At 41.7% G+C, this 25,371-nt stretch overlaps 2 protein-coding genes across 3 annotated transcripts; one reads left to right on the top strand and one right to left on the bottom strand.

Annotated features, from left to right (window-relative positions):
• The first annotated feature begins 1,331 nt into the window (after positions 1 to 1,331).
• ergic3 (ERGIC and golgi 3) lies at positions 1,332 to 25,371 on the top strand. 2 transcript variants are annotated; one of them, XM_061891991.1, is made up of 14 exons: positions 1,332 to 1,512; positions 3,234 to 3,304; positions 6,603 to 6,690; positions 6,767 to 6,886; positions 8,753 to 8,849; positions 8,937 to 9,102; positions 9,963 to 10,020; positions 12,415 to 12,429; positions 12,802 to 12,833; positions 14,551 to 14,647; positions 19,711 to 19,775; positions 19,859 to 19,995; positions 24,495 to 24,550; positions 24,631 to 25,371. In XM_061891991.1, exons 1-14 carry the CDS (start codon positions 1,425 to 1,427, stop codon positions 24,708 to 24,710), a joined length of 1,170 nt encoding a protein of 389 aa, XP_061747975.1. In that variant the 5' UTR covers positions 1,332 to 1,424; the 3' UTR covers positions 24,711 to 25,371. The 2 variants fall into 2 exon arrangements, with proteins under 2 accessions (XP_061747975.1, XP_061747980.1); XM_061891996.1 differs by lacking the exon at positions 12,415 to 12,429.
• Positions 14,761 to 17,156, bottom strand: romo1 (reactive oxygen species modulator 1). Its single transcript, XM_061892006.1, has 3 exons — positions 16,997 to 17,156; positions 15,095 to 15,225; positions 14,761 to 15,001 (listed from the first exon to the last, which is right to left on the bottom strand). Exons 2-3 carry the CDS (start codon positions 15,223 to 15,225, stop codon positions 14,893 to 14,895), a joined length of 240 nt encoding a protein of 79 aa, XP_061747990.1. The 5' UTR covers positions 16,997 to 17,156; the 3' UTR covers positions 14,761 to 14,892.

Raw genomic sequence — 25,371 nt, 5'->3', positions numbered from 1 at the left:
CTCTTACCGTACTAATGAGCGACTGCTGCGGTGACCATTACCTCCTCCCACAGAGACACTGCCGGTCACCACACCCGTGGCCACACCCCTCCGACTTTCAGGTACTATATAATCTCACTAAAACACTAGCAACACAATAGGCAGATAATGGATTTTACAGAATTATCGTAGTAAATGTGTCTAATAACATCTGAATCGCTCCCAATGCAATCGCCTTTTTTAACTTTTTTTTTTTTCCTGGTCCTTCACTCTCAATATCCTCATCCACGAATCTTTCATCCTCGCTCAAATTATTGGGGGAAATTGTCGCTTTCTCGGTCCGAATCGCTCTCGCTGCTGGTGGCCATGATTGTAAACAATGTTCAGATGTGAGGAGCTCCACAACCCGTGATGTCACGCGCACATCGTCTGCTATTTCCGGTACAGGCAATGCTTTTTTATTAGCGACCAAAAGTTGCGAACTTTATCGTCGATGTTCTCTACTAAATCCTTTCAGCAAAAATATGGCAATATCGCGAAATGATCAAGTATGACACATAGAATGGACCTGCTATCCCCGTTTGAATAAGAAAAATCTCATTTCAGTAGGCCTACCAACTTATTATTATTGGCAGTTATTTTTTCTTTATTTGAAATTCATTGGTCACAATACGAAGTTCCTGCAGTCCTGGGTTCACATCCAGGCTCGGGATCTTTCTGTGTGGAGTTTGCATGTTCTCCCCGTGAACGCGTGGGTTCCCTCCGGGTACTCCGGCTTCCTCCCACCTCCAAAGACATGCACCTGGGGATAGGCCCCTTCCACCTCCATAGACATGCACCTGGGGATAGGCCCCTCCCACTTCCAAAGACATGCACCTGGGGATAGGCCCCTCCCACCTCCGAAGACAAGCACCTGAGGATAGGCCCCTCCCACCTCCAAAGACATGCACCTGGGGATGGGCCCCTCCCACCTCCAAAGACATGCACCTGGGGATAGACCCCTCCCACCTCCAAAGACATGCACCTGGGGATAGGCCCCTCCCACCTCCAAAGACATGCACCTGGGGATAGGTTGATTGGCAACACTAAATTGGCCCTAGTGTGTGAATGTGAGTGTGAATGTTGTCTGTCTATCTGTGTTGGCCCTGCGATGAGGTAGCGACTTGTCCAGGGTGTACCCCGCCTTCCGCCCGATTGTAGCTGAGATAGGCGCCAGCGCCCCCCGCGACCCCAAAAAGGGAATAAGCGGTAGACAATGGATGGATTGATGGCCTGCAACCAATCAAGGCGCACAAAAAAAACGGGAACGGAGGAGGCTTGACGCGTCGAGCGCTCATTGGTCCACTCAGGCCCCGCCCTCTATCCCGGAAGTGAACCCCCAGGACTGCTCCGCGGCAGTTCAGTCGGTCTCCTTGGTGCCTGGCGGCCGCAGTTCGACGCCCACAATGGACGCTCTTAATAAACTGAAACAGTTTGACGCCTACCCCAAAACGCTGGAGGATTTTCGAGTGAAGACGTGGGGCGGCGCGACCGGTAAACTGCTTCCTTTTCGTCCTGTGCTCGAGAGAAGAGGAGTTAGCATGCTCGGCTAACAACAAAGCTAACTGGTCCCATAGAAGCTCTCACTTTGTCAATAAAATGTCTTTTTTGTTTAGAGCCAATATTTATAAACTATTCAGACATTTGCACAGCAGACCTGTTCATGTTTATGTAACTTCTACAGCTACTTGCTATAAAAGCCTGACATGGCTACTAATGTGTGCACCTGTGTGCGTGAATGACATGTTTGTTGTGTAACAACATTCAGTTATTTGACATATTATTCTACATTTTAATTCAATACATTGACTGTACCAGGCCTGGGCGATATGGCCTGATCTAAGCCAAAAGTTTTAAATCTTGGGTGTCAAACTCTGGCCCTCGGGCCAAATTTGGCCCGCCGTGTAATTTCACTTGGCCCTTGAGGCAATATCAAACTAACATCAGATCTGGCCCGCCGCATTCACCGCTAACACTCTTACTTGCCAACCCTCTCGATTTTCCCGGGAGAATCCCGAAGTTCAGTGCCCCTCCCAAATTTCATCCCGGACAACAATATTTGGGGTGGGCTTTAAAGGCACTGCCTTTGGCGTTCTCTACAACCTGTCTCCACGTCCGCTTTTCCTCTATACAAACAGCGTGTCACGTAATATATGCTGCTTATACACACACACAAGTGAATGCAATGCATACTTGGTCAACAGCCATACAGGTCACACTGAGGGTGGCCGTATAAATAACGTTAACACTGTTACAAATATGCGCCACACTGTGAACCCACACCAAACAAGAATGACACATTTCGGGAGAAAATCCACACCGTAACACAACATAAACACAACAGAACAAATACCTAGAATGCCTTGCAGCACTAACTCTTCCGGGACGCTACAATATACACCCCCTGCTGTCACCAAACCCCGTCCACCTCAACCCCACCGCCGAAAAGGGCATTCAATTTTTATTTAAATTTTATTTGATATGCCATTGATATTTTTTAATTATTATTATTATTTGGAACTCGATTTTGCATGTCACTATAAAGTTATATAAGCCTTGCTTGTTCAATATTCAATGCAAAACTTGTTTGGGTCCCTATTAAAAGGTTAATTTGTTCAACCTCAGCCCGCAGCTTAGTTCGGTTTTAAATTTTGGCCCACTCTGTATTTGAGTTTGACACCCCTGTTTTAACTAGATAATCATCTTTGTGTTCAACACAGATCATAACATTTGTGTATAATTACTGAATACAATTACAATCAAGAATAAGATTTGTAATTTTGTGTTAATATTTGAGTGGGACCCTCTCTAGTGGAAAAGTGGGGCTTTGAGGTCAAAAAGATGTTCACCAGTGACAGTTCATCTTATTTTTTCACATGAATGCCGTTATTTACCATTATTTATGTAGAATAAATCTAGTATTTTTGTGTTGGATGATAAATACATGATGTATTTATGTCCTGAGAAGAAAGCGACGTGTTGTTCTGACGTACGTTCCATTATAGTGAAGTTAAACAATAGCGGAACTTAAAAAAGTAAGAATAAAGCATTTGATATTAAAACATGATATGCAATTTGTTTCAAACAATAAAACATTATTTACGGTTCTATTTACTTGTAGTTTGCTAGTTAACTCATCTTCAAATTTAACATAAATGCTAAACCGTATTGCCTCTTTTGGTCTAACGCAGACTTTTTCATCTGTTATTCTCCAGTGACAATCATCAGCGGCATCTTCATGTTAATCCTGTTCATTTCGGAGCTCCAGTACTATCTCACTAAAGAGGTGAGTGGGTGTCTGTAATTAATGTGATAATTAACAGGTTCAGGCTTTCCCCCAGACTGCCAATATACCTTTGGCGAGTGGAGATGTGGTTATGGCCATGGTAAATCATATAATTTGCATAATCAATGAAAAGGCTTGAAAATAATGTTATACATACATTCATGGCCAAAAAACTATATTGCCAGCACCTGTTACTTGCCACAGCTGAGTTTAATTACAAATTAAAGGCGCATCACATGCTTAGAAAACCATTATTTCTTACAATTTTGAAAAGGTGCCAATCATTTTGTCCAGTCCATTTTTGGAGTTCTGTATCAAATCAGATTTGGCTTTTTTTGTGTGTGTGTGTGTTCTAATGCAAACAAAAGAAATAAACATGTGAATACCAAAGCATTTACCCCAAAAGGGAATAAGCGGTAGAAAATGGATGGATGGATACCAAAGCATTTGTAATTTCAACAAATGTATGGTAGAAGTAGTGCATTATCTGATAGAAATCAGGGTTCCCATATTTTTGGCCATGACTGTACATTTAAAATCATGTGTTCTTAGTAATTAGTTTTAACACATATTTTTTCTTATATAATTTTGCTCTATTTTTCAATTATGCTGCTTATTGTACAATTTAGCAAGTGCTTGCATCCACTTTGAGAGTTTATATAGTACTTAATTTGTTAATGTTTCTAGAGACTTTAGGTGACTTTTTCTTTATGAAAAACAACTAGCAACATATTTAGCACCATTTTCTGGTGTTATTGGAGACTGTACTCGTGTTTGCGGACTCTTCCCTTGTGTCACTCGATGTCCGCAACAAACAGCGCTAGCCTCTACTGTCCCAAAACACTTGCTGACCTCACGCAGCAGCAGCGCTTTCTCACCTGGAAAAAGTGCCACTGTCCACGTAATATTTGCACATTGCACATTTTTGTAAATCGCTATTGGATGTATTGAAGTACGTCCACATTGCAAACGTGTTGCCTCTGCTCCAGCCTATCGTGTGCGTCGTGCTTACGTCAGTCATCACTAGTCAGTAGTGTGTAAATAATACACTATATATTTCTATGTATTCATACAGTATATTACTTAAATTTGTTTTCATGTGAAAAATACTTTTTTTTGCTGCTGCTCTGCGCCAAAATGTAGGGGGAAAATCCCAAGGTGATTTATGTGAAGACTTGAAAGGCGACTGATAGTGAGGGAAGTAGTAGAATATGTTGATAATTCCTCTACCAGACCAGTTTTACTGCATGTTATGTGATGTTTGACAAAGTGAGGTAATTTAGCTACTGCCAGCGTGAACTAGGGCTGCACGGTTCTGAGGAAAAAGCCTTTGCCTAACCTGATTTTTCCCTCCAAAATTGCATTTGCGATTTTTACCTTTTATACATACAAATCTATGAAATAATGAATGAAGGAAGTCATGATACTTTTAGACTGTGAATCAACATATTCTTGTCTCAAGGTTTAAACACAATATGTAATAATTTACTTTAAAAAATGTTTGACTTTATGCAGACAGACTGGAAGCCTTTATCTACAATACATCATGCTCTAAAACTTAAAAAATGACCGATAACAATACAGTGTTTATAAGTTTTCCATTGTACTATGATTGGAAAGTAAATACATTTGTTATGCTAAAAAAAATACACAAACACACAAAATTAACTCATGTCTGTAAGCAGAAATTGTACTTAAACAAATATTAAACATCTCAAAGTGCATTTTTTTACAAGTTGAAAAAACTACCTTGTGTTGTCTTTTTTTCCGACATTTTCGCTCGTTTGTCCGTGTTGATGGGCTCATACTGCCCATCCGATTTGAAGCTGAAAAAAACGGGACATTTGGCTTGGTAATCATATTTTTTCCTCTTAGTTTGTGTTACTTTGCGTAATCTCTCACTAGTGAGTTGCGAGATTCCCTGTCGTGCTTCCTATGTGTAAGTTAGCAGTCTTGCTCTTCGCCCACCAGGACAAAGACTGTGAATGACTGAGAAGAGGGTTCACTCTGTTGTTTATCTCATTCTGCTGTTAAATAAACACGCTTAGGTGCTGAGAGCGTTGCAGAAAGTGAGACTTCTTTCTCTTTCTTTTTGTCTGACTGAGAAAACAAACACACGGACGTAACAGTTTATCCATGTTGGCAAAGTATTTCGACTCCATTTCAATTTATTCTTCGATTGATTGATTGACTTGTCTGGCCACACTTTTTCTGCTGGCGAGCTACTTTTCAATTGACCAAGTCAAGGGGATTTACCTCATTCATATATATAATTTATATTTATTTATTTATGAAAGAGACATTTTTGTTTACAATTTAAAGGTGTTTAATGATAATATAAGCATGTTTAACACATATAGATTCCTTTCTTTCATGCAGACAAGAATATAAGTTGGTGTATTAGCTGATTGTGATGACTTGCATTGATTGGAATCAGACAGTAGTGATAACGTTCCTTTCTGTCCAAAACCACATAAAAGTAGTTGGTTTTTGGCATCTTATTTGTCCAGCTTCCATACTCCTTTTTATACACTTTATAGGAAATACATTGGCGGCCAACTCCATAGCTTGCTAGGTTTCTGAGGCTCTTATTTTGTTAGCACAGGCAGGATGAAGCAGCGCTTTTATTGTGAAGATAGGAACTGTACAGTTGGGTCTTTAGAGTTTTGACGGCAGGTACGGCGCGAGTCTGTTGAAATAAAAAGTGTTTCTGGCCTTCCTGTCGGTCATTTTTTCTTAATAATGATTTGGCAGCAGCCAGCGTCATCTCACAAGTCCCTGGGCTGCTATGAATGTCAATCAAGTGACCAAAGTAACTTCTTGGTGAAAATTGATGATTGCTAATTTTTAGGTTTAATATTTTAATGCCTGGCTGGCTGGCGGATTGACTGACACACCCTCCGCCATCGACCGGTAGCTCGTGATCGACATAGTGGACACCACTGACTTAGACTAACGAACCAGGCCGGGTCACCATTAAGACTTTTTCAAGGAGCGAGTGGTGTTAGTTATTAGCATACTGGCTGCCTCTACTGCAGCTCACACAAACATGCCGTTTCCTTAAACAAGTTTAAATGGCCAGGAGGCAAATGACATGAGGCTCAACAATTCTGATTGGCGAACGTGTCCGTCACTTGAATGCCAGTGAGGGCGGAGAATACAAAAAACCTCAGACTTTTTGAGGTTATTTATCGCACTACTTAAAACCTCGATGCCTATTAATCGTGCAGCCCTACTTTGAACCATATTCAAACCATAAATGAAGAGGTGGAACATCATTTCCTCTGTTTCCCCGCAGGTTCATCCCGAACTGTATGTGGACACGTCCAGAGGAGACAAGCTGAAAATCAACATAGACGTCATCTTCCCTCACATGCCTTGCGCCTGTCAGTAACGCCCACACCCTCCTGACATTTTTCTTTTTTAAACATCCTATGATGATGATGCCTTCCTTCTTGTCAGATCTTAGCATCGATGCCATGGACGTGGCCGGCGAGCAGCAGCTTGATGTGGAACACAACCTATTCAAGCAGCGGCTGGACAAAGACCTCCAGCCAGTCACCCAGGAGGCCGAGAGACACGGTAAATACCTTTCAGAGTTTCCCCCAGATAGCCAATATACATGTGGTGGTGGGGGCGTGGCCAATATGACATCATCATATATACGATGTCATGAACATAATGCATATATTTTTTAAAAGACTAAACAAATGGAACATATCTAGAAACAAATCTGTTATTAGTAATAACATATTTGTTTTTATATCGTTTTACTCATTTTTCAATTGTTGCTGCTTATTTTACAACACAGGCTAAACTATATTCTGCCCTCCCTGAATGTTGTAATTTAGTTTGTTAAATGTGTAAACAGTCCTTTGAATTGGAGAAGAAAACAATAAGTTGAAGTGGTTTATTTATATTCTCCATGATGAAGTATTTTTAAAACTAAGCTCACACAAGAAATACATCAATATGCACATGAAGGGCACATTAATATAGTAATCATGTTAAGTTAATAATACAGTTTGAAACATACTGAAAAAAGCAATACAATTATACAGGATGAAGGTTGGCTCAAATGCCGCTAGCTTAATGCTAATGTATAATGGACCAGCTCCTGGACAGGCTAACAAAAATTAGTAAGGCCAATCGCAGGGCACACATTGAAAATCATTCACACTCACATTCATACCTTGTGGACAAATTACACTTTCCAATTGAACTAATAAGCATATTTTTGGAATGTAGAAGGAAGCCGCAGAAAACCCACACACACACATTTGGGAGGTCATGCCAACTCCACACACAGATGTCCCAACGATGACTTGAAGACGCACACGGTGTCTTCATTACTATTGATAGTAAAGTCAAAACTAGGGTAGCTTTCACAGACTTGAACAAGAACTGCCTTTCTACTGCGCGCCAAACTCCCGTGCTCAATCAGTTGTAGGGCTTATGCTGACAGGCGATTCAGATGCACGTTTTCATAATAAAGCATAGAGGAACATTTTTATATTTGAGATGTTTTCAAACCAATCATGGCCAATAATGCTTAAATAAAATATATCCATTCATACGATATATTACCTTAATGTGTTTCATAAAAAAACAAACTCATTTTTAAGTACTGGTGGTTTTTATTTTGCCATGGCGATGCCCCACGATTAAGTACAATACAATAATTGAAAAACACTGCCTTTAACCATCTTCTAGAGCTGTTTTTTTCGGCAGTCATGTTTTATTGAAAATAAAATTTTTACTTAATTTTGTAATTTTTAAACCATTTAACCTGCTTTCATGTACATAATACAGAGTTATTTTTAAAACTGGAACAGCGTCTCTACCGGTTGCCTGAACACAGATCAAACACAGATCCAGGCTACAAAGTGCTAAAAATTCTAATTTATGGTTTCAGTTTTTAGCCAACACCATTTCCAGTTTCTCTGTTCAAAAAGGAGTAGGAAAAAGCAGATCTTATTTAATCTTACTGCTTTTCCATTTTATAGCAATTGCTAACACTTTTATTCACTTCCTGTTTTCAATTTGTTCACAATTTACTCCATAAATAATAAATCATGAACTCAGTTGTATTTCAAATAGTGAGATGAATTAGATTCAGGGCTTTTTGAACTATTCAGGAAACCGGCTGTGATTGGAAAAAGTGTGTTATTTCTGAAATGTCATTATACATAACATGTTTTTTTTACTTCAATAATGATTTAGAGTGCATTAAAAAGTGCATAGCAAACGTAGTCATGTGGTCACTTATTAACAATATAGCAGCAACAAAAGCGATGTTGTAATAGAGGTAAATGCTCAGCCAGAGCATTGTACATTGATACATTGTAGACAACAGTACGGTTACATTATAATAATAAATAATAGTTGGATACACCACACACGGCAGACAGCAACAGCTCTTGTTGGTTACGCTGATTCCCCTTATAGAACTTGGGCAAGCTGATGACGGTGCAACGTTTGACCCCAGCACGCTTGACCCAAATCGCTGCGAGAGCTGCTACGGCGCCGAGACAGACGAACTCAAGTAAGACGGCTGCGCAGATCCCACATGCCTGACAGCGGATTTAGGTCCTTTTGGGTCTCCTTATAAGCGCTTTGTTTGATGTCGCAGATGCTGCAACACCTGTGACGACGTGCGGGAGGCATACCGTAGGCGAGGCTGGGCCTTCAAGAACGCAGACACCATCGAGCAATGCAAGCGAGAGGGCTTCACGCAGAGGATGCAGGAACAGAAGAACGAAGGCTGCCAAGTGTATGGTTTTCTGGAAGTCAACAAGGTACCAACAAAATGTAATATCTCAGTGTGTGTGTTTATTTAAATGTGTGTGTATTTGTATGTATGTGTTTGTATGTATATATGTGTGGGTCGCAAGCTCAGGTCTGATCATCCTGTTGCTGGCCGCCTCTGGAGAGGGTGTATAGTGTTAAAAGCCGAAACACCCAGTGACCCAGGGGAACACTACTGATGATGCGCACCCGTAAATTATTTTATCCTTCAGGTCTTCCATTCACGTTCACTGTTCACCTACAAGGCCACCAAGTGTACGTGCTCACAAATTTGTTTTAGGAGTCTTTTTACATGTTTTTAGGAGTATTTTTCCGTGTTTTGAGTTTTTTACGTGTTTTAGGATCTGTTTTTAAATTTGTTTTAGTTTTTTTTTTTTTACATGTTTTTAGGAGTATTTTTCCGTGTTTTATGAGTTTTTTACGTGTTTTAGGAGTCTTATTATGAGTTTTAGGTGTCTTGTTATGTGTTTTAGGAGTAATTTACGTTTTAGATGTCACTGTGCATCTCTTCGCAGTCAATTTATGTGTTTTGGAGTCGGTTTTAATGTTTTAGAAGTTGGTTGTTGTATTTGTAAATGTTTTACTTGTCACTTAATGTGTTAAGTCATTTTATGCATTTGTGTTTCGCACAAGAGGTAGAACATCTCACTCTGTGTTTTCTGGAATCTGTATATATAGAAGTATGTATGTGATTGTGTATGTATGCGTGGATATATGTATGTGTGTGTGTGTATATATATATATATGTATGTAGGTATGTATGTAATATTGATTCACCTTAAAATGTAATATTGATTCACCTTAAAATGTAATGTTGATTAACCTTAAAACATGAACCTTTGACTTCCAGGTGGCGGGAAATTTCCACTTTGCTCCAGGAAAAAGTTTCCAGCAGTCACATGTCCACGGTAAGAAAAGACCCAAAATCTGTCTTTCACTCTGCTCATGAACTCCAACAGTGACACATTCAAAGGTTTCTGAACACACACCAGCACAACTTCCCAAAGCAACATTTAAGCATGTTCATGTTTGTTTTAATGGAGCTCATGAGAACACAACTCTCGACCAATCATCTTCATGCTCGCTGAGATAATTTGTCTATGTACGAACCACCAGATGTTGCTATTCGCCGCCTTTTTTCCCGTGTGTCACTGCTATGTGTGAATGGCACCAACAGAGAAAAAGTGACGGCAAAGTCAAGCAGGCAGGGTTTTTTTTTACTTCTGATGTAAGGATGTCCAATATTGGATTTTTGGCCTTTACCGTACACCAATATCACTCAGCGCTTCATTTTTGTCATCAATTTATCAACCGATACGGATTTACGCAGCTGCTTTTTCCTCAAACTACTGTCAGGTGACATGTGTAATGATTGAAAACATTATGCTACTCTAACTGGGATGCCACTGAATGAATGCTGAAAAGGCTTGTCGGGAAAGTGTCACTTCTGCCCTGTTGTGTTGAAAGCAATTGTCACTGTCAGACTGTTGCAGACTGTCAGACTGTTCTGTGTGAAAGGCAAATGTGGGGAAATGCAGGAACTTCTGTTGGGAAAGTTCTGCGGGATCTTTCTGTGAAAGAGGCCGAGTAGAATCTACGCCGCAGCAATTTTTTAAAAATCTATTTACAGTACAAATATTTACTTACCTGTGCCAACGTTCAGAAACTATTGACAGACTTACCGTAACTGGTTTCCACATATTCATCCAACAATATTCTCTTACCTCCTGTGTTCATTGCTGTTTTTGGTTAGTTAGCAGTGGGGTGGTCTCAATACCAATATTTTAGCACCGGTACCAAAATGTATTTCGATACTGTTCTAAATAAAGGGGACCACAAAAAAATATCATTATTGGCTTTATTTTAACAAAAAATCTTAGAGTACTTTAAACATGTTTCTTTTTGCAATCCAAGAACAATTCAGTCCATAAATAAAATAGTGAACATACTATTTGTGTTTTAGTAGTAAGTAAACAAACAGACTCCTAATTAGTCTGCTGATGTATGGAGTAACATATTGTGTCATTTATCATTTTATTACTGTAAAAATTGGTTATCAATTTACTTGTTCATTTACTGTTAATATTGCTTAATCTCTGTTTCAACATGTTCTATCTACACTTCTGTTAAAATGCAATAATCACTTATTGTTCTCTTCTTTGATACTTTAGTTTTGGATGATACCACACATTTAGGTATCGATCCGATACCAATTAGTTACAGGCTCATACATTGGTCATAATTTAGGTTCTCGTGTGCACAGGGACACATTTCCTGAGATTATGAATTTTATTTTTTAAATTAAAGATTTTGACCATAAAACAATATTGATGTAAACATAGTAGTATCGACTAGATACGTTCTTGTACTTGGTATCATTACAGTGGATGTCAGGTGTAGATCCACCCACGGTGTTTGTTTACATTGTGATGCCGGTGAGCTATTGTATCCTCCTACGGTGTGTAGTGAAGCATGTTTAGCTATTCCTCGTCCTGCATTATCACTGCAGGACTTGTGAAAAAAATATTTTATTTGCCACTACGGAGACCAGGATTAGTGATTTAGAAGTAGCAAAAACACTCCGGATGGACATTATCCGCCAGCTAGCTAGCCATGTCTTAAAGCAGCTCTTCCTGAGGGTGTTTCAGTGTTATAACTTCACCTTTAACTTTACTTTTTAAGCCAAAATGCGTCCATTTTCCCTTTTTTGTCTACACACTTGTAAGTACTCTGTGATTATGCGCTGCCGAACAAGCTCCGAAGATGCGCCGTCATGTCCATTAAAAAAAATATGTCGAACTGGTACTTTTCAAACGGAGTATAGTACCGTTTTTGATTCATTAGTACTGCGGTACTATACTAGTACCGATATACCATACAGCCCTAGTTAGCGGGTATGTTTACGACATTCATCGTTTCCACCTAGTTTAGATGAATAGGAAACAAACATGTACTGTTATTAGCAGTATTAGTATTGTTATTACTCAGGTTCATTGTGTTGATAGTACAATGGCTTTGTTCTTGTTTTTGTTATTTTTGCGACGCTTATGCTTTTAGTTTGCGCATCAGTAGAAAGGAGAAGAGACAAGAACCACCGACGAATGAACATCAAGCCTCCATGTTCCCCTCCCAGCCTTTACTGCTTCATGTCTCTGGGGCTGCACGGTCAGATCAGACATTTCTCACACTCATGAAGAGTGAAGCCAAACAAAAGCACCGTTCAGCCCCAGCCTGCACGTGACTTTGGTGTGTTCTGTCTCTCAAAATCATCACCTGGTGTTTCTTCTCTCTTCTTTCTGCAGTGCACGCTGTGGAAAGTAAGTCCATCTTTTTTGCAGACTGTTTGAGTGCTTTCATTATAATTGTGCTTCGATGTTTAGTGCGTCTTTTAAAACATCTTTTGCTGTTTGATTCTGGTAGTAGAATATTCATCTAAGTTTAACCTACGCCTCTTAGTGATTTTATTACTATTGTAAGTCAGTGTTTACCAAACCAGTTTATCCTAGTGGCCTTTTTATTCCTGCTGACCTAATGAAATTTAGCATACCTGCCCTTTGCGAGGACTGTGCTATTACCCATCCCCTAAAAAGTGTGGTTGACTTGAAACTTCTCTTACAAACTCAATGTGCTCTTCATACGTGTCGTAAAACATTTCCAACTGTAATTGTTGCTTTCTTTTGTGTTGACAGTTCACGACCTTCAGAGTTTTGGTTTAGACAATGTAAGTAGTGCATTTTTGTCTTGGACCGTGTGCAATTTCATAGTTGATATACAGGAACCTCTTGGTGGAAACAAAATTCACCACACTTTTACTTAAAGAAAGCCAAAGCATCAACTCGTAAGGTTTGTGCATTTTGGTGTTAGCTTGCGCGCAGTTTTGGGTGCGTGTGTAGTGTTCGGAGAGTTTTGCAGTCTGGCGACGTTATTTCACAAGGAGGTGGACATACGTATTTGGACATAAAGGCAAGCTCTCAGCTAGAAGCTGCTTTTTTAAATGGAGTCAAAATCAATTGGCGAGTGTATTGTGAATTTATATAATTTTCAACTGTGTCTGTGGGGTTATAGTGGCGTTGACTTCAAGATGTACTGTATATTTAAACGGTGCACATTTTTAAAAGATAATTTGATACTTTTGAAAAGGGGGTGGGCGTGGTGTCATTTGCAATCTGGGTGGGGAAAAAAAAGATGAAAACAAAGTAAACAAATAACAAAAAATACATTAAAAGGAGCAAAGAGCTTATGCAGTCAGTTGCCACTTAAGCGGCGCAAATTATACATAAAGCTACAAAGTAAAACAAAGACCCCCAAAAAGTAGCAAATAATACATATTGCGCTCATACGGTTGCACCACGTGTAAAAAAACACAATTTCAACACCCACATACTGTACCCACCATGGTGGCCTCTGCAGTGCTCCCCGTCATTGTCAGCAGGGCTTGGCGCACAGCGAGAGACAGGAACAGACCCCAAAAAGCAACCAAGAGAGCAAACTCCGTCCTAGGCTGCCCACTAGCCTGGTCCATGTAGATAAGCGAGAATTCGCCTAAGGAGGCTGAAGTAGTGTTTGACACATGCTCATTCATCTCTGCAGCCCTGTCTCTTTGTCCGCATCGCTGCGGATTCTGGTGTGGCAGAGAGGCAGCAGCTGGTCTGCGGTGCAAACGTGGCCAAAAGGCTCCCCTAGGCAGTTCTCAAAGTTCCCAAATAAAGTGCCAACCTTAGTTGTAGTCCAAAAAAGGCCTGAATCAAAAGGCAGAACACACCCAACCAGAGGAGGATGCACGAGCAGAGCTCCTGCAACCAGGAACGCTATCTTGGGGAAAAAGGTGCGTCTGAAATGTAGATTTTTTTTTTAAATCTTAATTGGTGTTTTTAAAGGAATTGTAACCTGAATTGCATTGGTCCTACTGGAAGTCACATAAATAGAAAAGATCAGAACATTAACCAGTGTAGGCACAGTGTTTTATTTTTTTTTACTTAAACTAATCAATAGATTACTTTATCGGATTACTCTGTTTTAACAAACTAAATTGATCCCCCACCCCTTTTACTTTTGTAGCTGTATGTGTAGAAATAGTGTTTCTGAAGTGGCAGCTGGTTGCATCAGCTATGCTCTCAAATGTCTTATGTTCTTTAATGTACTAATATGGTGCTGCTGTCGTACTGTGCTCTGTTGCATTTTTCTTTGTTTCTTGCATTGAACAAGAGCCCTGTCTAATTCCTTGTGTGTTAAAACATAATTGGCCGTTAAATCTGATTAAGATAAATTACTACAATAATCAATAGTTGCGGCCCTAGCTGGAGTCTGCCTCAACTTATACGAATATTTTCCCCAAAGTGTGGGTCAAAATTTAATTACACTACTTTGGGTGATTTAATAGAATGGTTGCTTGGTAAGGATATTTGACATACCAGTGACGAAGCATCTCATTTGTTCAGATCAACATGACCCATGTGATAAAACACCTGTCGTTTGGCAAGGATTACCCAGGCATTGTCAACCCTCTGGACGGGACGCACGTCATGGCACCACAAGGTCAGTCCAGCTTTAACATTCGGCATTTTTCTACTTCCATACCTGTCGCCCGGCACTGACTGCAGAACAGGAAGTCGGTGTCAGAAAGCACAACACCCAACACAAGATGTGGCTACTTTTGGGCTTCCTTTTAATGAAAGAAACAAGATGGTGGTGTGACATGGATGAGTGGACACGCAACGTGGTTGCTAGTGTAAAAGTCCCATAGGTGTATTTGGATTGCACGGAGGGCTTTCTCGTCGTCCTCAGCAACGGATGCCCATCCCAATGGCCATGAAGGTGCCAAACGTCCCCCCGCTCTGCATCATGGTCTTCCCCACACCTCCCATGAGCTCCCGTCCTCGCATGCCGACTCTGCAGACAGAGAAAACTGCTGTGTTCCGCTCATGAGCCGAGAGAGATGCATATTTATGTCGGCAGCTTTTGTAAATAAACCAGGGAGCCTACCTTATACACGAGAAAGTACCAAACATGGCACCAGCAGCGATGCCAACGGCAAAGCCCATCATAAAGCCCATCTTGACCCGGTCAAAACAGCTGGGCTGGGTCTGCCCATACGGTCCGACAGCTACCGGCATCTGGAGAAGGAAGATGTGGAGAGGACATTTTAAAAAATTGACCTAAAATTCCTCAGCACGGCCACAGCTGCTGCTACTGCTCCCCTCACCGCCCAGGGGTTGAACAAGGGGATGGGTCAAATGTAGAGGATAATTTCACCACACCTAGTGTGTGTGACGTTTGATTGATAGAAACTTTTATTAGTAGATTGCACAGTACAGTACTTATTCTGTACAATTGACCACTAAATGGTAACACCCCAATAAGTTTTTCAACTTGTTTAAAGGCCTACTGAAAGCCACTACTACCGACCAAGCAGTCTGATAGTTTATACATCAATGATAAAATATTAACATTGCAACACATGCCAATACGACCTTTTTAGTTTATTAAATTGCAATTTTAAATTTCCCACAAAGTGTCGTGTTGAAATTGTCGCGGTATGATGAATCGTCTGATGACGCGTGCGTTTGATGTCTCAAGTTGTAGCGGACATTATTTTCCAGCCCGATCCAAGCTATAAGTAGTCTGCTTTAATCGCATAATTAAACAGTATACTGGACATCTGTGTTGCTGAATCTTTTGCAATTTGTTCAATTAATAATGGAGAAGTCAAAGTAGAAAGATGGAGGTGGGAGCTTTTAGCCTTTAGCCACACAAATGGTGTTTCCTTGTTTAAAATTCCCGAAGGCGAAGCTTTACTATGGATCAGAGCGGTCAAGCAAACATGGATCCTGACCAAATGTCAACCGGCAGTTTTTGGTAAGAAAATTGTGGTAATAAGTTGCCTCTTACCGGAGACATCAGCGGGGTTTCGTCCTCTGGCAGCTGCCATGACTTCCCTCAGAGACTCTGGCGTCAACGCTCCTGTGGCCACACCCCCCCGACTTTCAGGTACTATTTAATCTCACTAAAACACTAGCAACACAATAGCGGATAAGGGATTTTCCAGAATTATCCTAGTAAATGTGTCTAAAAACATCTGAATCGCTCCCACTGCAATCGCCTTTTTTTTCCCCCCCTAGTCCTTCACTCTAAATTTTCTCATTCACGAATCTTTCATCCTCGCACAAATTAATGGGGAAATTGTCGCTTTTTCGGTCTTAATAGCTCTAGCTGCTGCTGGCTATGATTATAAACAATGTTCAGATGTGAGGAGCCCTACAACCCGTGACGTCACGCGCACATCGTCTGCTACTTCCGGTACAGGCAAGGCTTTTTTATTAGCGACCAAAAGTTGCGAACTTTATCGTCGATGTTCTCTACTAAATCCTTTCATCAAAAAATGGCAATATTGCGAAATGATTAAGTATGACACATAGAATGGACCTGCTATCCCTGTTTAAATAAGAAAATTTCATTTCAGTAGGCCTTTAACCTAGAAGTAGTCTTACTTACACGTGTCTGGATATGTTTGCAACTGAAACATAAATGCATGAACGTGCAACCATTCACAAAAGCTTGACAACGTCTACAAAAGTGGTTAATCATTAGAGTAGGTCATAACAGCCTGGACTGTGTCCGCTGGTGACTGTAGCCTAGTTAGCGAGATGTTCTTGCTTTGTCCCCTTCATAGTATCAATACCAGGTTGATATTTCGTTGGTCACAAACACTACATCCATAGTAAACAAAAATTCTTAATTTCGGGTGAGAATCGTCCCTGGCGGTAGCTTAGCATGCTAAGCTAGTTAGCATGCTAACTAGCTAGCTGGCTAACGCCACTTGTGGCCTTGACAGCAAAACACGACACGCCAACAATCTGAAAGCGCTCGTGCGAAGTAAGTAGTTACCGTCACTGAGTTTTTTCCAAGCAAGCTTCCTTTGCTGTCCTCGGCTGAAGGTGTAAACACGTGCTTGAGCTGAAGAGCTTTTAAATGTCTTTCTGTCAGACCTCCATAGCCGGAAGTTGGAGGACAGGAAATGTGACCTCGATGGTGAATTAACAGCGACTTGCAGTGGCACATTTTAGTACTACAAGCATTTTACATAATTTTTTATTTTTTAATAAGACATGCGGGCTTCACGGTGGCAGAGGGGTTAGTGCGTCTGCCTCACAATACGAAGGTCCTGCAGTCCTGGGTTCAAATCCAGGCTCGGGATCTTTCTGTGTGGAGTTTGCATGTTCTCCCCGTGAATGCGTGGGTTCCCTCCGGGTACTCCGGCTTCCTCCCACCTCCAAAGACATGCACCTGGGGATAGGTTGATTGGCAACACTAAATTGGCCCTAGTGTGTGAATGTGAGTGTGAATGTTGTCTGTCTATCTGTGTTGGCCCTGCGATGAGGTGGCGACTTGTCCAGGGTGTACCCCGCCTTCCGCCCGATTGTAGCTGAGATAGGCGCCAGCGCCCCCCGCGACCCCGAAAGGGAATAAGCGGTAGAAAATGGATGGATGGATGGATAATAAGACATGCCTTTTTAATTGTGTGAAACTCCAAAGTATTCACACATGGTTTTCTACACCAAAATGCATCTATTTATTATTCAACTTTTTCTTCTCCTCCGGATTTTGGCGCGCTCTAACCTTCCACATTTCACCCGATTCAAACCAGTTCCAACTTCAAACTGTTCAGCCTACTCGGGACTCGTGAGCTTTCCCTTGACAAATTCCCAGATTTCCAGGTTTTCTGGGACATTTTTCCCATTCAAAATAAATTGGCCATTTTTCAAACTTCCACCATTTCCAAATTTTTCAACCAATTTAAACCATTCCACTCACCCTAGCCATCCATCCATCCATTTCCTACCGCTTGTCCCTTTTGGGCTCGTGGGGGGTGCTCGAGCCTATTTCAACTGCATCCGGGCGGAAGGCAGGGTACAGCCTGGAGAAATCGCCACCTCATGGCAGGGCCAACACAGATAGACAGACAACATACACACTCACATTCACACACTTGGGACCATTTAGTCCATCCATCCATCCATTTTCTACCGCTTATTCCCTTTTGGGGCCGCGGGGGGCGCTGGCGCCTATCTCAGCTACAATCGGGCGGGAGGCGGGGTACACCCTGGACAAGTCGCCACCTCATCGCAGGGACCATTTAGTGTTGCCAATCAACCTATCCCTAGGTGCATGTCTTTGGAAGTGGGAGGGGCCTATCCCAAGGTGCATGTCTTTGGAGGTGGGAGGGGCCTATCCCAAGGTGCATGTCTTTGGAGGTGGGAGGGGCCTATCCCCAGGTGCATGTCTTTGGAGGTGGGAGGGGCCTATCCCAAGGTGCATGTCTTTGGGGGTGGGAGGGGCCTATCCCCAGGTGCATATCTTTGGAGGTGGGAGGGGCCTATCCCCAGGTGCATGTCTTTGGAGGTGGGAGGAAGCCGGAGTACCCGGAGGGAACCCACGCAGTCACGCGGAAAACATGCAAACTCCACACAGAAAGATCCCAAGCCTGGGATTGAACCCAGGACTACTCAGGACCTTCGTATTGTGAGGCACATGCACTAACCCCTGTCACACCGTGCTGCCCCCTAGCCATTCAAACTTCCTCTTTCCCAAGTTAAAAAAAAATCCAGGATTTTCCAGAATTCTTGGTTTTCCAGAGCTTTAGTTCCACCCTTTTTTCTGGCGACTACTCCTTCCACATTTTTCAACACATTTCAACTGGTCTACCGTCAAGATATTCCTCTTAATCAGGACACAAAATTAAGTTTTTTTTTAGAACTGACAAAATTCACAGTTTTCCTGAAATTCCAGGAATTCCATAATACAATTTCTCAACTCAATATGTTACTGCTTCAACATTTCTCGACCGATTTGGAAAATTTCTAATCATTGAGCCCATTCAAGTTTTTTTTTTTACAATTTTTCAAAAAATACCAGCTTTTCTATAAATTCCCACATTTTGGGGAAATTCCTGTTGAAATGAATGGGACATTCTTCAAACTTCCACAATTCCCACATTCTTCAACCCATTCAAAGCATTCCACCTTCGACACATTCCAGCATTCTGAAAATTCTAACTACCCTTTTTCCGAGTTAAAAAAAATTCCAGATTTTCCCGAAGTTCCCTAATACTATTTACTACTTCAACATTTCTTGCCCAATTTAAATAATTCTAACACCAACCAACTCAGCTCATCCGGATAATTCATGCACTTAATCATTTTTTTAAATTCCTGCTTTTCCCCAAATTTCCAGAAAGTTCCCATTGAAATGAATGGGACATTATTCCAAGTTGTACAATTCCCACATTTTTCAACCTATTCTAACCATTCCAACATTAACACATTCCACTCATCCTGGACTTTCAAACTAACACTTTCCCAAGTTCCAAACCAAATTCCTGTTTTCCTGGAAATTCAAACTCTTCAACATTCAAGTCATTTCAGCTCTTAAACAATTTCAACATTCAAACTATTCATACATTCATACTACATTCTGTCTGCATTTCACTTCAACTTCAGCATTGGAGCATTCACACGCAATTCCTTCAAGAATTGCCTCTTCGAGTTAATTATGAAATTGAAGTTGTTTCATATCTCATTGTTTGTGTTTTTGTCCTCCAGCTTCAATGATGTACCAGTATTTTGTAAAGATTGTTCCCACCGTCTACATGAAGACAGATGGCGAGGTGAGTGCTGCTTAAAAGAAAATGTTTGTGTGACGAATGCGGTCCAAAGTCGTACTATGTGACTTCTTTTTTCGTCTTTACAGGTTGTCAAAAGCAACCAGTTCTCAGTCACGAGACATGAAAAAGTTGCCAACGGCTTGATAGGCGACCAGGGCCTGCCAGGTGTCTTTGTTTTGTACGAGCTGTCACCCATGATGGTGAAATTTACCGAGAAACACCGGTAAGACTGCCGCTGCCATTTTTAAAGGTAGATAATATATCATAAACAAATATTTTTAATGGGATGGAGTGGATTTACACACTTAAGAAAACTCAGTTTCTAAAGATTCAAACTATTCACCGTTAGCGAAGTCGACCCTTCAAGATGCTGCTCGACCGCACTTCTTTTGACACCCACGATGATTTAAAGTAGAACAGTTGGAGGCCTTTACATCTGGAGGGGTCCACAAGTTTAGCATTCATTTGTGAATGACAATGTTGAATTTATTGGTGCATCGCCAAGTAACGTCTTTGAATGACAAATAAGTGCCGTATTGCTGTGATCGTGACGCTAATAAGAAAAAGGATAGGTTAAGTTTTGGTACTTGATTTACCAACTACAAATATTTTGCTGTCACAATTCATGTTTGCAGTGATTTAATGGTGTGAAGTTCACATTTTGTCTGGTGGTTCAGCTCGAGTTCCCAGCAATGCTTGGTTTTCAACAAGATTCAGTGAGCCTACGAGAAATGTATTCATCTAGTTTATTAAAGGGGAACATTATCACCAAACCTATGCAAGCGTCAATATATACCTTGATGTTGCAGAAAAAGGACCATGTGTTTTTTTAACCGATTTCTGAACTCTAAATGGGTGAATTTTGGCAAATTAAACGCCTTTCTGTTTATCGGTCTTTTAGCGATGACGTCAGAACGTGACGTCACCGAGGTAACACACCCGCCATTTTCATTTTCACATTACAAACACCGGATCTCAGCTCTGTTATTTTCCGTTTTTTCGACTATTTTTTGGAACCTTGGAGACATCATGTCTCGTCGGTGTGTTGTCGGAGGGTGTAACAACACTAACAGGGAGGGATTCAAGTTGCACCACTGGCAAGAAATCTGCCGCCAGACCCCCATTGAATGTGCCAGAGTGTCTCCACATTTTACCGGCGATGCTAAGACATACATGGCACAGAGATGTATGGATAACCTGCAGATGCATTTGCAACGATAAAATCAACGAAATCACAAAGGTGAGTTTTGTTGATGTTGTTGAGTTATGTGCTAATCAGACATATTTGGTCGCAGCATGACTGCCAGCTAATCGATGCTAACATGCTACGCTAATCGATTCTAACATGCTACGCTAGTCGATGCTAACATGCTATTTACGCTAGCTGTATGTACATTTGAAACTAGATACCCACATTTAATGCGAAACAAACACTTACCAATCGACGGATTTAAGTTGCTCCAGTGTCACAAGATGCGAAAGTCCTGATCGTTTGGTCCGCACATTTTACCGGCGATGCTAATAAGGCAGCCATGCTATGGGCCACTTCATTAGGTACACCCATGCTATGGCCGAATAGCGTCAATAGCTTTTCGCTCAATAGCTTCAATTTCTTCTTCAATTTCGTTTTCGCTATCTGCCTCCATACCCCGACCATCTGTTTCAATACATGCGTAAACTGTTGAATCGCTTAAACCGCTGAAATCTGGGTCTGAATCCGAGCTAATGTCGCTATATCTTGCTGTGGTAACCGCCATGTTGTTTGTATTGGCAGCACTGTATGACGTCACAGGGAAATGGACAGTCGCATCGCAAATAGGGAAAAACAAGAACTTTAAAGCTTTTATTTAGGGATATTCCGGGAGGTGTAAAAGTTTGAAAGAAACTTCGAAAAATAAAACAAGCCACTGGGAACTGATTTTTATTGTTTTGAACCCTTTTGAAATTGTGATAATGTTCCCCTTTAAAGGCCTACTGAAATGAGATGTTCTTATTTAAACAGGGATTGCAGGTCCATTCTATGTGTCATACTTGATCATTTCGCCATATTGCCATATTTTTGCTGAAAGGATTTAGTAGAGAACATCCACGATGAAGTTCGCAACTTTTGGTCGCTAATACAGGGATGGGAATTTTCTGCGGATCCGCGGAATTCCGCCGATTTTGGCGCCGCCAGGGGTAATTTCTGTGAATCGTTTAAATCCGGGGAGAAAATTATAAGGGGGGTTAGGTACTTGTGGTTTTTGTCTCTGCGTTGACCTAGTTATCAGCACAAGGCAGAGGATTCCTGCGAAAAATATAATGCCAATGTGTGAAGGCACCAGATTGGCTAGCTCTACTATCAGCTGACAACATCAACCAATGACATCGCCCGTTTTAGACGTCTGCACGCGTCGTTTGCCGACAATATCTAGTCCCTGATCCTCAATTATTGTGAGCGTTTCTGGACTCGTATTCTGTTTATATTGGTTGTGTTTATCGGCGACTAATCTGGAAAGAAAAGACAGTAGCTCTCAATAAACACGTTTCTTTATTGATAAAACAGTTTCAGACATGGTTAAGCTTATTAGGTAGGTCTTTATTGTCATTGCAACAAGTACAGCGAAACTTTGTTTTCAGCACAAACCTGTTCAAGATGAGACAGTGTACAGGGTTACAGAACAAGACGCTGATGGGTCGCCATAAGGCGCCCCGTAAAAGATGGGAAAAAGGTCAACGCTGGGGAAGGATGAGTAAAAAAATACAATCCAGACAGGGCTCCTAAGGGGGCCCAGTTCAGAGTGGGAAAAAACGCTCCATAGCAAAGTACATACAGTATACATATTACAACATACATCTCGAGATATCTAGCAACAGAGGGAAGGTAGTTCAAGGTCATGGTGGTAGGCCGCAGCTCTCAGGCGCTGACCATCCATTCATCACCCTACGGGATTGCGTCGAGGGCGTTGGATTGGGGGACAGGAGGGTGTATGTGTGGCGTATATTTTTTTGTGGGTGTGTGTGTATAAGCCCATAGTGTGTCTCTGTTCCGCGGCCTTGATGTATTTGCCGTCGCTAGTTCAAAGTTCACAACAACAGGTGTGTGTCCATGAGAGACAAAAAAGGGAGTTTGTTGTGTCTTCCTGCAGTGATCTTCGGGAGAGTCTCCAAGCCAGGGAAAAAATCCAAGTTAAAATGATTTGTATGCGAGTGAAAATAAAATTTGCTTTTCACTCTAAAATTGCCTATGATTGGTCCTCAAAAACTGCGGGGTAGACAGTCCGATGTAATCCACAGTTCTTCCCGCATCCTCCAATCATTTGTGGCAGCTTTGGGGTACTTTGAAGACTGCCAGCAACTTCCAATTTGTCGACAAACCAGAGCAACGCTTACTCCAATCAGCAGATGTCCTGTTGTCATAATTCCAAATACTTCTTCGACAGAAAAGGGTCGCCAGGCACGCGGCACTCTTTCTTCTCCCGAGAGTCCGTGGTGTGTCCAGCAACAACCGCTTGCTTCGTCACGACAAGCAGGTTCCCCCAAACCCAAGATCTTGTCAATTTTGTTGAGGCCAGTTAAATAGTTCCGATGTTTAGATTTGGAGAGCAGTGCAAAAAGAGGCAACAAGAAAGTTAAGACAAAACAAAACAAAGAAGCAAGCAGGAGAGATAAGGGTGAGGAAAGGGGAGAGTCCAGCCTCGGTGAGTGCCAGAGAGAAAGCATTCAAGATAGGAATGCTTCATTAGCGAAAGATATCGATCAGGGCGCGAGAAACAAGTGGAACTGGGCATGGCTCAATATACTGTATCTATCAAACTGAAGGTGAAGATTAACAACAATATCGTAACAGTAGACGAACTGATCAGCGATTTCATTGCAAAGTGTGATTAAACCAGGACGTGTTCAGTGCTTATATTGCAAGGACATTGTGAACTTTGGATCTTTGACCACGCGAAATAGGCAAGGCATCTAAGTAAAGTGAGATTACGGAGAATAATTCTGGTTAATCCAGTTGTAGTCCTATTTGTGTCTATAATCCAAAAGTGTGCAAGAATTTGATTTATGTGTAAAATTGTATACATCAATCTCATCACATGATACATTTTTATGAAAATATTTGGTAATAAATGTAAAATTTTGGTCAGGAGAATATGGTTAGATTTTGACTCAAAATAGCAGGAAATGCATCCTAAAATAACATAGATTTCAACATTTTTCTGGGGGACATGCCCCCAGATTCCCCCCCGCAAAGCGGTGTTTTAGGATTCAAAAATGTTCAGCTGATTTTGTAAATCTTCATTCCCATCCCTGCTAATAAAAAAGCCTTTCCTGTACCGGAAGTAGCAGACGATGTGCGCGTGATGTCACGGGTTGTGGAGCTCCTCACATCCCCACATTGTTTACAATCATGGCCACAATAAATGACGTGCCAGGCCACATCACATCATGAGGAAGACGACAATGAATGACCATAAATGACATGGAGGACCACATCAAACAATGAGGGTGACCACATTGAATGATGTGGATGATCACATTGAATGACGAGGTGGGCCACTATAAATGATGCAGAAAAGCATATTAAATGATTTGGAACACATTGATGTGACGCTGCGGCGTGCAGGACCAAATTACATGAAGGGCCACAATAAATGATGCGGAAAACATTTTAATGGCGTGGGGGACAACATTGAATGATGCGCAGGACAACATTTTGTGTTAACTACGGTCTCTCTCTGTCAGGTCCTTCACTCACTTCCTGACCGGGGTGTGCGCCATCATTGGGGGCGTGTTTACAGGTGAGACTCCACCCCCTTGCCCTCCTCGCCACCACCTGCCGCTAAACGGTGGCCTTCCCCCCCCCCCTGTCCTCTTGCAGTGGCGGGCCTCATCGACGCGCTCATCTACCACTCCGCCCGCGCCATCCAGAAGAAGATCGAGCTGGGCAAGGCCTCCTAACCACGCCCCCTCCACCCTCGCTGGCCTCCACCCACCCCCCTCGCCAGGGTGGCGCGGCCCCCGAGCGACACGCCGGTGCAAGGACGGGCTGGCGAGAGGTAAGGAGAGGACGGAGCATCTTTTGTGTGTTTAGTCGCGCAGAGGGACAGAAGCACAGAGAAGGACGGCCACCATCAGCCGCTTCCCTGGGGGTTTACGCCTCCTCCTCCTCCGCCTCCACTAAGTGACCACGGGGTGGCGCTCACATCCAGTCGTCCTCTCGGAACACGGCTGTGCTACTTTTGTTTCCGTCTCACTTCTGTGCTCATCTCCCGTTTTTTTTTTTTTTTGTTTTTTTTTGCAATTTCACCAAGAAACCCCAAAAAGTGTCCGAAGATGGAGCGTGAAGTGGAAGGATCCTCGTTTTTGAACGGAACACTTTCATTCACGACACGCTCACCTTTCTATTTTTCTACTAGGTCAGAAAAAAAGCAGCCGATTTGACACAAACGTACGTCAAAGTTAAAGCTCGTACGTTTTTAAACCCTGAAAATCAGGGCTGGGTGTGACAAAAAAAACTATTTATATTTTGTTTTTTCTTAAAACATTTGGTGTTCCTTTTTAATGACCGACAATAAATGTGACTCACATCACCTCAAATAAATATCATTTTCACACTTTA

The sequence above is a fragment of the Nerophis ophidion genome, linkage group LG02, assembly GCF_033978795.1.
Source record: "Nerophis ophidion isolate RoL-2023_Sa linkage group LG02, RoL_Noph_v1.0, whole genome shotgun sequence".
NCBI lineage: Eukaryota > Metazoa > Chordata > Actinopteri > Syngnathiformes > Syngnathidae > Nerophis > Nerophis ophidion.
This window is presented reverse-complemented; position numbering and strand designations above follow the sequence as displayed.